Source organism: Osmerus eperlanus, chromosome 14 (genome assembly GCF_963692335.1).
Source record: "Osmerus eperlanus chromosome 14, fOsmEpe2.1, whole genome shotgun sequence".
Taxonomy (NCBI): Eukaryota; Metazoa; Chordata; class Actinopteri; order Osmeriformes; family Osmeridae; genus Osmerus; species Osmerus eperlanus.
Window position 1 is genome coordinate 13,179,831 of NC_085031.1, and position 12,605 is coordinate 13,192,435.

The window sequence follows — 12,605 nt, forward strand, 5'->3', positions numbered from 1 at the left end:
GAGAGAGAAAGAGAGAGATTTAAAGCTGTGGACCAGTAGCTAGGCCCTCCAACATGTGACTTGTCATACAGGATGCAGTCATGCCTTCCACGGCCCTCCATCCTACTATGACCACAAAGTCGCTGATCCGGAGACAACACAAGATGCACCCAGAGGTCACTAAGATCAAAGGTCTGGTCCGCAAAAATACAGACCTGAACTTGTTTCCAACACACAACAGTTCAGTCAGGTGAAGCGATATCTGAGAGCAAACACAGACAGGGAACTGGGCCCTCAAGCTTTAACCTCAATGGTTTTGCATGATGAATGCAGAGAACTGCTATCGGAAATAAACGCTGTTTTGGCTCGGGGGTGAAGCGTGCGGTTGTTTTGTTTCAGTTCCCAGGGTGCTGACCTGAGGCGGGAGAAGATGACAAGCTTGTAAGACTAAGCAGCCATCTTTGCCTTTGCCAAGAGTTGAGCATTAATGTGAAGAAAAGAGGCCCCCTTTGGATCCTCACGCAAAAAGAGCATTAGACATGGCTGTGGAGTGCATGGGAGTGAGGGATGCCTCTGAAAGATTCACTCCAATATTTGCAAGATCGGTATCTTTGGTGTTTGGCAAAAGATTGTGAATGAGGCTGTTCTTACTTACATCTTCTGATAAAAGGTATGCCGGTGTGTGCATACTTTCACACATACCAACACACAGCTGCACATATATATATATACACAAATAAATAAATACTAGAATTATTGTGCACTGACTCAAGTGCATGTGACCATAAAAAGGTATGGTGCAAACTTAGTACTGTAAATACATCAGCTTGAAAAATAACCATAGGAGAAACAAAAAGGTATCTTTAGCTCTGCATGGTTTAACGGTTGTCAGGACACAGATCAGTCGAACCTTGTTTCAGACATTATTGCACTCGTTCCTGGCGAATTTATTCTCAAGAAATGTGTATACTGACCTTGTCAAGGTTCCGAGTGTATTTACCATTTGTCTTTAATAGCCATTCTTCCTGTCACCATATATTTCATTAAGCTACAGTTAGCGTGTTGCTTTAAATGTGGACGTTTTCACGACTTGGTGTGTGTATCCATCTTTCTGGAGCTGTGCTTTTGATATGAACCAGTCTCAAACTGAAATAAAGACTCTTAGACTGCTTTTTTCCGCCTTTTCCATCTCTAAAGCTACAGTTAACACTGCCAAAGCTACTTGAAAATGACTATTCCTCCAGTTGGGTATGATTCAGAGGAAAAGAATGTCAAATCTCAACAGTTTAGCATTTCTCTAAATCTTCCTAATAAATCAGGCTTGCGAGTTGTCTGTACATCACAGTGTGCTTTCTCCTCTTAAACTATATCTCTCACTGTTCTGACCACTGTTCTGAGTGGGATTGCTCTGGTTGCACGCATCTCCAACCAAAAATTTGTTAAATTTATTTTATTTTCTTTAACTCTTGAGCTTGTTTCAGTATTCATATTTTTTTTAAGTTAACATTTTGAGTATTCGGCAAAAAGGCTGATACAGTGTGATGCATGATCCAACAGCCCTAAAGTGTGGGTATGTAAGTATAAGGATGGGCCTGGCTGGATGGGTCATATTTTCATGTCTTAAACGAATCATGTGCTTAAGCACTGGCAAATCTGTGAGAAGAAATTATGAAGTGGCTTTAGAGCAAACCAATGTCAAATGGCTTAGGCCTAATGTACAGCGTGTCTATACCTCCCTCCTAATAGAAACAGCATTCGGTTTTAAAAACTTGTAAACTGTATACTACTATAGAATATTGTAAACATGCATACATTTTTTAACGCGACATTTAAGCCCTTGGAAAGGACTGAAAATAATTGGTTTTGCAACTGCGTGATGCCACAGGTTTATACATTATATATGCCCCGTTTTTTTTTTTTTTTACTTTTCAGAAAAAATACACGCCAATAATTCAATGTAGCCTAAATGAAGGGAGCTTTGTGCAATTACAAATATATATGAAAGCCAACAAAGAACCAAAAAGTCCCCCTTGCTCAGAACGTCCAAAGTCTTTCCCATTAAAACACTTAAGTCTAATTAAGGCAAAAACGCCTTGAGGGAGACTGACGTAAAAACACCAGGCTCCAGACAGAGAATGTCCAATTGACTCCCTGATGAATTTAATGCCAAGCGCCAAACAAGCTCCGCCTCATTGACTCAAGTACAACTAGAGGCCGAGTGGGTAGCTTCAAACAGATCAATAGTTTGAAAAGACTTCAAGCGGCTTCCATTTGATACAGGCTACCGCTTCTAATTTTGCTAGTCTTTTGCAACACCGCTGAAATAGGTCTCGCGCCTCACGGCCCACCCTATCTTAGCGCGCCTCACTTTGAGGAGACAGTGATAGATTCTTAAGTCGTCTAACATGAAGTCCGAGTGGTAAGGGGACTTCAATTAACGACCTCGGAGGAAGCTCCTCGTTAAATTATTCACCCTCTAAAGCGATGATTACATTGAAAAGAACCAAAAAAAAGAAAAATATAACATATTGGACATATGCGCTTTTGAAAAACATTGGCTTTTGAAAAACAAGCTCAATTTGAGTCACTGAGTTTCAACAAATTGTATGACATTCATAAATCTTTCAAAAGATAAAATGCTTATTTTTACTTTATTATTAATGTTAATATTATTAAAGTCCCCAACCATTTTGTAAGGATCCATTTAAGAACCTTTCCAGGTTCAATTTCCCAAACAGATGCTTATTTAGTTAAAATACGCATATATGACACGATACATAAAACTTTGTATATATCTATTTAATATATATATATATATATATATATATATATATAGTGTGTTATGCACGTGTTGATAGTTGCAGGCATATTCGACCAACTGTATTTTTCACAAGCTAAACTGTCCAAACGGGCAACTATTTAAATGAAACTAATTGTTAAATGAATTTCAATTGTGGAGGCAAAACACCCACAGGCATATAACCCAAACAATAAAGAGTTTCAATAAATATTCTTTATTGTTTGGGTTATATATATTTTTTCTACGTGTCAATAATATAAAAGCTTGCTTATCTTAATATAGACTCATGACAAATGAGCATATACTGTAGGTTAGGCTATATTATTAATGTTTTACATATATATTTAATTAAACACATTTTCAACACAAATAACTTATTGCTATTAAATTTATTGTTATTCAATTTTAATTCATGAATGTATCACACACAAGTCTGGCACAGCGTCGAGCCAATAAGACGTTTTATATTATTTAAAAAAATGTAAGCTCAATTACTTTTATTCAACATTAGCAGTTTCAAGCTTTCAAACAAGTAGACAAATAATTGGAAAATATGAGTTGTCAGATATGACAGAAACATGCCCTATAGAGGAGATGAAAGAAGGCAACAAACACCTTGCCAAGCATGCAGGTACAACATCCCTCAAACTCCGTATAAAACAACATGCCATATCTCCATGTCCCATTACGCACCTGGAAATGGACTAGAGCGGGAAAAGAGACGCAGTTGTCGATTAAACAAATGTTTTCTTTTCTCTATGTACGTCTCGCTTAAAAGAGAATGAAATATATAAGCGACACCAAACGCAACGTTTATCTCATCTCAGCCAGGGAGTATCGGCTCCGCGCGCAGGACGCTGGAAGGCGAAAGTGTGCCTTCTCCTGCTGAGTGCTCGACGATGGCTGCTCTGATTGGCTGTTCGCACTGACAGCTCTGCCGTTGATTGCAGGAGGAGAAGCCCGACCCCTTTCACTCTTGCTAAGGGACCATTCATAAACTACACAAGTCCAGCTAGCAAAGCTGAGTGTGAACAAACTGAGGGGCAAGAGAGAATACCGCGCAGTTTGCACTTGCAACGGAGCGATGACTGGTCAAAGCAAGCGGTATTTCCTTTAGTGTCTGCTGCCGAGGACACAGACGGTCGAGCCCACTGAATCCATCCCATCTGGGTAGTGCTTCCGAGTTGGACTGATATATAGTAGCCTATTGCGTTGCATCTTTATCCATTTCCTCTTGACACTGACGTCCATCCGCCGTGAACGGAAAAAAAAGTTGATTATATATATATTTTTTCACTGTTGAGGAAAGCGTTTTGCCTCTGGCTTTACCGGTAAGCATTGGATCCGTCAGCGTACTGCGACTCTCCGGTGTACAGCCCGGACCTCTGTCCAAACATGATTGCGACGCAGGCAAAGCTGGTTTACCAGCTAAACAAATACTACAACGAGAGATGCCAAACTCGCAAAGCGGCCATTGCAAAGACGATCAGGGAGGTGTGCAAGGTGGTGTCGGACGTCCTAAAAGAGGTCGAAGTGCAAGAGCCCCGTTTTATTAGCTCCCTGAGCGAGATAGAGGCACGCTATGAGGGGATGGAAGTCATCGCCCCCAACGAGTTCGAGGTGGTGCTTTACCTGAACCAGATGGGAGTGTTCAACTTTGTGGACGACGGCTCCCTGCCCGGCTGTGCGGTGCTGAAACTGAGTGACGGCCGCAAAAGGAGCATGTCACTGTGGGTCGAGTTTATCACCGCCTCGGGCTACCTCTCCGCCAGAAAGATTCGCTCACGTTTTCAGACTCTGGTGGCTCAAGCGGTGGACAAATGCAGCTATCGAGACGTAGTTAAAATGGTAGCGGACACCAGTGAGGTAAAACTACGGATCAGGGAGAGGTATGTGGTCCAAATTACTCCCGCGTTCAAATGCACAGGCATCTGGCCTAGAAGCGCTGCCCAGTGGCCCATGCCTCACATCCCCTGGCCTGGCCCTAACCGGGTGGCAGAGGTCAAAGCCGAGGGCTTCAACCTCCTCTCCAAAGAGTGCTACTCGTTAACCGGGAAACAAAGCTCTGCTGAAAGCGACGCCTGGGTCTTGCAGTTCAGCGAGGCCGAGAACAGGCTTCTGATGGCGGGCTGCAGGAAGAAATGTCTCTCCGTCCTGAAAACACTGCGCGACCGTCATCTTGAGCTGCCAGGGCAACCCCTCAATAACTACCACATGAAGACCCTGCTCTTGTACGAGTGTGAGAAACATCCGAGAGAGACCGACTGGGACGAGTCCTGTCTCGGGGACCGACTCAACGGTATTCTCCTCCAGCTCATCTCGTGTTTGCAGTGCCGCAGATGTCCCCATTACTTCTTACCAAATTTGGACCTGTTTCAGGGAAAGCCTCACTCGGCTCTGGAAGCAGCCGCTAAGCAGACGTGGAGACTAGCAAGGGAAATCCTCACCAACGCTAAAAGTTTGGACAAACTATAAACTGACTGTCATAGCCTAATGCTACGACAGTACGGAAGGACGTTTGATATAACAATTTCGAGCGGAGGAAAATCCTGTTTTTCCAATCAATGTAAAGCAATTGACAAAACAATACGAAAACAAAAATGCAGGCGATTTATATGGAGAGAAAAATGGGACATTGCCAGAGTAAAAAAGAAAAGTGAAGGTACCTTTTAAGATAAATGTAGGCTAATAACTTTTGGTTGTCTTGTTTTAAATGTTTTCACAAAGTGAATACAATTTTATTTAAAATATATGCACAAAATCTTTAAGTGAAAGAATAAAAATGTAGCGTGCCAAGTTCAAATTTTTCATTGTGACCTTAAAATGAAATGTTAATAAAAACAAAGCAAATTACATTACAACTTGGCCTTGTGTTTGCAACATGTCTGGACAGTTCGGGTTTAAGGCTGTAGCTCGTTATTGAAATATAGCCAACAGACTATAGGCTACTTGATAAAGAATATCCTGAAAGCCTAAAAGCAAAACGAATACGCCTACACGTCAGAAAAGTTCATTTGAGACGTTTACGACAACAAACATTTTCCCTACACCACACAAGTCTAGGGCTTAAGCCGCTGCAACCTATAGGCCTACATAATTAATGACAATTTGGCACAACCTTTATTGAGCACAATCATACTTGTTTTAATGATAACTCACCCAATGATCTAGTTACTACAATTACAATTATCACTGACTTATTTTGGACAATAAGCATACAAAATGCAACACCACATTGACATGACGTTTGTAGCAATATACTTTGACTGGAAACATCTATGGATTCTTTTACAACACAAAATAGTCTCCAGATATACACATTTTGAAGTTGAAACTATTTTAGGCCTATATTTAAATCAATATTACTAATGCGTATTGAACGAAGACATGTAGGCCTAGCATGAAACCGTTTCTGCTTCTTCAGACAGTGGCGAGAAAATAATCGACAGGACTTCAAGGTTTAGCAAGGCGCAATGCAATTGTTTCTGCAGTGCTTTTCAAGAATGTAGGCTATCGCCCATCAGATGTCTAGGCGACCTAATTTTGTCATGTTTGTAATGTTGACACAATTTAAGTCAATTTGACCCCCCCCCCCCTCCACACACACACACGTTTTAAATCAAGTAGACGATTTTTTCTTCAACTACAAAATTACAAGCAAAGGTCCATTCTCAAAAATTAAAATGCGAAGTAGAGCCTGTGCTAAAATTAGCCAACTATTAGCTCTGTCCCATCACACATGGCAAGTTAGCCTTTTGTTTGCACAGGCCTATATAGGTGTACGAATTTGCATTGGACCTAAATGCTGTACATAGGGAGGGACTACATGCTCATTGAGAAACTTTTTTTCTCCCCCTTTTTTTGTATAGGCTAAAACCAGCTGGAAATCAGGGGACAACAAGCTGAAGTGGCTTCAAACCATTTATGCATTGGAAACGATATCGTCCACACATGAAATGCATAATTTTATATGATCAACAATGAGCCTAAACAATCCTCTACAGTGAGACGACAGCAATAGGCTAATGTACAGCACGGCTGTGGCTACTTATAAGGACATGACAATCATTCATGTTTGTAGTGAAGCGCTGGGGGTGTGCAGGGTCATGGTCGAGGAAAGCTGACCATTTTGAAGCTCACGTTAAGAATGACATTTCGAGGCGCTCAAAATCAATGGAGTTGAAGCCCCTCTCTTACCTTTGGATCGATAGTCTTAAAGCTGGGCTCTTCTTCATCCACCTCGAAGTAGAGTTCAGAGGCGGTGATGGACAGCGTCCCTTTCACCACCACTGCTGGGGCGACCAACTGTGCGCTGGTGCTCAAGTTTACTGGACCTGCGAGACAGACGAGGCCGACAGCGGTCGGTCAGAAAACAAAACATTAGCGCTATAAGCAAAAATAGCTCCCCTTCCCAACGCAAAAAAGCAGTGCATTTTAAAGCGCCGTAAATGTAAACACATAAACTCAACAAGGGCATGCGCTGACTTTTCTGGCGATTTTCTCTCTCTGTGAAAAGGCCATAATAATTGTATTTAAACACTGTAGGCTAAGTCTTCCACAATGAGTATGTGGGATTTGTCGGTGGGTTATCTAATTTCAACTATATAAAATATAATCACCCAAGAAAGACAAACTAGCACAAACGTATATGGACTTCAACGTGCCAAGAACAGTCATAATGGACAACTAGACTACAGGGTACTTAGGCTATGGTAGGTCTACATTTATGTTATTACAATGCGCATATTTTCGTGTTGCAATGTTGTCGATTTATATCTTGGACACTTTGGTTTGAAAATAGATACTGCCCTACAGTATAACTGTAATCACAGCATTTATTGTCAGTGCTTGGGGCACGAGCACGTTTGGGCTTGCGATAAAATAAAATATCAGCATCATTCGTAACCCAAAAGGCAGCCTTGTCAAAAAATAGAATCTGTCAATCAGACTCCATTGATTGCGGGCTGGCGCGAGCTCTGTTTAATCTCTCATCAATCTTAATTTATGCCATGATGACAATGAGCGTGAGGCTCGGGGGAGACATGGGTAAACTCATGCCCCTCTCTCCACGTGTGCTGATGCATTGTGTTTGCAGATGTGTGGCAGTGGCACGGAGCTGCACGACTTGATTTCCCAAAGCACCCTTCCCCACACAAACCGAATGGAATAAACAGATATGTTCATTTGCCGTCTATTTTCCTCTTCCCTTAGCTCCCCATAGTCCTCGCGACGCGAGCATTAACATTTAGGCTGATCCGGGGGTTGAAATAACATTTTTTCAATCACTCTCCGACATTCAATTACACCTGAATCAGACATCTGCTCGTGCTGGGATGCTGAGGCTAATGTCTAAGACCCCCCATGACAATATACTTCATCTTGGAACCCATGTCACTTTATTAGGCAGGATCCTCGCTTAATCCCCATTGTCATCCGGAGGCGTTCGTATAATTATTGATGCTCCATTTTCTAGTGAACATTATGTTACCGAATAATCAAAAAATGATAGGCTAAATAAGGATTAGAATGCAAGCCGATTACATAAATACACGCCACGTAGGCTATTCCAGAAAATAGATCATTTCGATAGCGAGAATAAGGCGGTAATAATGTAAATGTCTTACAATGGCGTTCAATTATTAAGACAAATTATTTTGTTTTTGCGTAAGAATAGGCTAGGCCGACAAGCCTACACATTTTAAATGCAATTTAGATAATTGCTATTGGAGAGTAAAATGTATTTAGCCTTCAATATCCTATGAATATGGCGTTTGCAATTTATGGTTGTAATGGCATATTTTCAGGTTTTAAATTTAATTGTGGAGAATTGGGCACAAACATAAGAATGACACCACATTAGCGTCAAATACATTTGAATAATTTAAAATAAATGGGGAATCGGAACCTAAACAATAGCATAGAACCCCCAACAACACTGGCTTTATTAGGGTGCCAATCTACTGTCTCTCTCCTGAGAACGACTATACACTTTTCGCCCTTTATTTTGTCCCACACTTATTTGATCCCAAACAAAAACACGCGTTTTCGATATAGGCCTATGCGCAAGGGAAGCTGCCAAGGCGGTTGTCTAATTGGCGATGTGAGCATTTGACCTCTACCCTTGCAAGGAAAGGCAGAGATGCAAAGCCAAAGCGATCAGAGGGTCTGTAATGAGAGAGACTTGTCAGAGATAATGGCGGGCGCTGAGGACATGATCCTCCCTCATTAACGGTTAGAAGTCCCGCTTGCCTCATCAGCACGCGCAAGGATGCAAGACAGAAAAAGGCACGTGTGGAGGGGTCATGGAAGAGATACTGTGTTCGACGTGCATGTGGAAGAGATGAAAGGATGAGCTACATTACCTGTTAGGTTCTCCAATTCCTTCTCTTCCAAAGATGACAGAGTGTCATCGTCCCCGTCCAACAATATCTCACTCTCTGAGTTCTGATTTCCCAGAGCTTGACTTCTAATGGACTGCTTGCCTTTGAGAATATCTTCCTCGGGAGCTGAAAGGAGAAAGGTCTTTCTAAAAATCCGTCATGCATAATTGGTGTTTTATCCAGTGCAGAGGTGAGTATGCTACATGAAAAGATTGTGAATGTACAGAGTAAAATAGATACACATGCAATGATGTTTAACCATTTAACATGGACACCAGATGTTAACAACATGTATCATTTCAAGTCATGCCACATTTAATGTAGTTGCTTATAAATGTGTTATATGTAACATATAGCATACATTCTGATTAAATCTTTACTAATTTGTTTACTTATTTCAGTAAATTAAATGACACAATTGATCTTAAAAGTGTAGTTTCTGATTTGGAGTCCACTAAATTATAGTCACTTATACAGTATAATTTGAAATATTGCCTATAAAGTGCTGTAATTACACCAATAAAAATTACATTGCAAACAAACCGTAACAAAAACAAAAATCAGATGCAATGTGCTTCACATGCCAACAAGTAACTATGGGTACTGTGAACATATCACATCACGATGCAAGGAATGTAAACACCAAAACTAGATTACTGGAAAGCTGGCAACACTTGAACAACAGTTGTAGGCTACAATTTTTTTTGCAATATACCGAAATTTGTCAAGCTTGCAATAATGTCTAAACACAGCTGAGATACTTGTAATGACCCTTGGGAGGCTTTGGATACTGAACACATGCCTGGTTAAATTTACAGACAGGATTCCCATCTTATATTGCTGTTCTTTCACTGTGGCATTATGCCAGCCATACCCATATAGCAAGGGGTATCGCCATGCTATATTATGTTGCCTTTCTCCATACAATTGACTTTAATTGTACAAATCTAATATTCCAAATCTAATAGTTAGATTTCACAGTTATTACCTCCTCATTTTCAGATGCAGATATGGTGGCCTATGATTTAGGCTATAGGAACACTATAGGGCCAAGCTGATAACTGATACAAATGGCTCAAACCAAGGCCCAGAAATCACAGTTAAAAGTTCATTTCCCTTTTTGTCTTTGTATAAAAGACATGAAAACAAATACAATCTCTCTGGCCAGACGGTTATTCAGGAACACAAGCCAAACACATCACAACAAAGCGAGGGCCGCACGCTGTCCATTTTGATTTCAACCAAACATGACTTGAGGTTCCAAATGGATTATTTAAGAAAAATGGTAATCTGCAAACATTTACGGAGCCCTGCATTCCCCAGTGTGCATGGTAAAGATCCACAGACAGGTCTACTGTACATGCACTGGCAAGGCTTCCATCTATGTAAACACAGTTGGCGAGACAGGGAAGTCCCTCATGCGGGCCCTCCTGGGTGTGTGTGTGTGATTACTTCCACACGGCGATGGCCTTATACACATACACACCCCACCAGAAACTACTGGACACAGATTCCCTCCTTCACCTTCCGCTCTATCACAGCAACATCACCTAAGGGTGGATTCATCTGCATTTCCTTTAAACGCACAGTCATTCTCATATATAGCTGGGGACCGAAGAAGCCCGGGCTGAGAAATCTCTTGTCATGGAAAATATGCTGCTTACTGATATTTAGAATGGTCTTCCTGTAATTAAGTCTCCCTTGAGGATTCTTTACTTAGCGGCACTGAAATCACTACCAGCTTCCTAATACATACCACATGCCACGGCATTCACACCGAGCGAGTGGACTGGGGGACTTGACAGAAGAGTGAGTTTTAAAAGCAGACATGTGTATTTGAACTTCTGTACATTCCACCCTAAACATTGCTCAGTAACTTTAACCACAAAACTCAATATCCCCCTCGCATGCAGATGTCACCACAAAAGAGAAGCAAAACAATACTACAACGACATACTAGTGTAATAATACAAATACTAGTAAAACAACTACTACAACTTCTAGTCCAACTACTAATATTACTAGTACATCAACTACTTATAATACTACAACTACTAGTAATTACTACTACTATTACAACATTGCACCTACAAAAAATACGTGTACTTACTACAATTACTACTACGACTAGCACTTCAAATATTCATACTGTTATTGCAGCTACATATGTCATTTTTATTGATGAGTTAAAAATCATAGGAAACAGACCAACTACATGATATGAAAATCAGCAGTTTAATAGTAACTCATCCTTATTAATAATAATACTGAAGTACATTCATAATTGTATCTTAATCAAGTTATTAAATATTGCCAAACTATGCTGGATATATTTGCAACTCATATTTCACCTTTAAGGGAACCATCTAGACCTATTTTCTCTACCTTGACTTTCAAATGCCCGTCTATATGTGACTCAAAGCATGCATGCATGAGCAAAGCAATTAAATTGTCAGAATTAACAAATTTGTTTTTAACAAGAGTGTAGCCAGTAGTGTGGTCGTGAGGCGTGTATTGATCGCCAGAACAGAGACATTAGTCTTCAGGTATTTACACTGCCACCTTTGGTCCACAGGCCCAAGGACTGTGCCAAATCAATCCCCCAGGAAAGATGGCTCTTTCCAGCCATAAATACATAAATTGTCCCCCCACCCTCACACTCCACCAACCGACCAACTAGCCGCCACGCGCCAAAGCTTTCCTGAGTGGAAATTGTCCTCTGCGTTTTGGCTGAGTATGAATGATCACGGTTGTACGTGATTTTTCCCCCCCAGTACATCTCATGTTTAGAGGATATCGTTATGAATAAAGTTACTTAAAAAAAATCCAGGAAATTTCGCATACAAATCAAATAGTTGCAAGAAATGTGCACTACAAGAAAACAAGTATGATTTAAGACGATATTATATTTGAGAAAAACTTACGAAAAGTTTTTCAAATACATAACCTAAATAAGACTTTGTAACTTAAGTTACTGTGGTGAATTTCAAATGGTAAGGTGTTACCACCAGTAGCTAGAAATCCTGTGAAATCCAGACTTGATCATGCACTAGAATGTTTTCTTTTGGGCTAGGGGGGGGGGGGGGGGGGTGTGACACTCTCCACGTTCTCCCTCTTCATCTGATGAAAATAATTACAGCCAGATATGACCTTTGTACTCTGCCTGAAAAGCGGGGCTGCGTTCTCATCTTGAGCCTCGCTTCTGCAACAAATGTCGGGTCGGCAAAAACAAGAGGAAAGGTTACATCACAAAATGGAGTCAGGCAGGCCTCAACGTCAAAGAGTAATTTTAATGATATACTCGCCAAACTGCCGTTAGGCAATACTCTCTTGAGGTAACGTCCCCTTAACATGGACGGATAGCGTTTATGTATGTCTACATACAAAATACATTCTCTATGATATAATCTGTCGCTGATTTTGTGATAAATGAAGTATGAATGGAG

At 40.8% G+C, this 12,605-nt stretch overlaps 2 protein-coding genes across 2 annotated transcripts in view; one reads left to right on the plus strand and one right to left on the minus strand.

Annotated features, from left to right (window-relative positions):
* lrba (LPS-responsive vesicle trafficking, beach and anchor containing) overlaps positions 1–12,605 on the minus strand; it is a 168,342-nt gene that overhangs the window by 54,237 nt on the left and 101,500 nt on the right. Inside the window, exons 38-39 of the mRNA XM_062478203.1 lie at positions 9,142–9,285; positions 6,951–7,113 (exon numbers count right to left, since the gene is read on the minus strand). Of these exons, the coding sequence (XP_062334187.1) occupies positions 6,951–7,113; positions 9,142–9,285 (307 nt within the window). The remainder of the gene's footprint in view (positions 1–6,950; positions 7,114–9,141; positions 9,286–12,605) is intronic.
* mab21l2 (mab-21-like 2) lies at positions 3,793–5,636 on the plus strand. The gene has a single exon (XM_062478652.1). It carries the CDS (start codon positions 4,175–4,177, stop codon positions 5,252–5,254), a length of 1,080 nt encoding a protein of 359 aa, XP_062334636.1. The 5' UTR covers positions 3,793–4,174; the 3' UTR covers positions 5,255–5,636.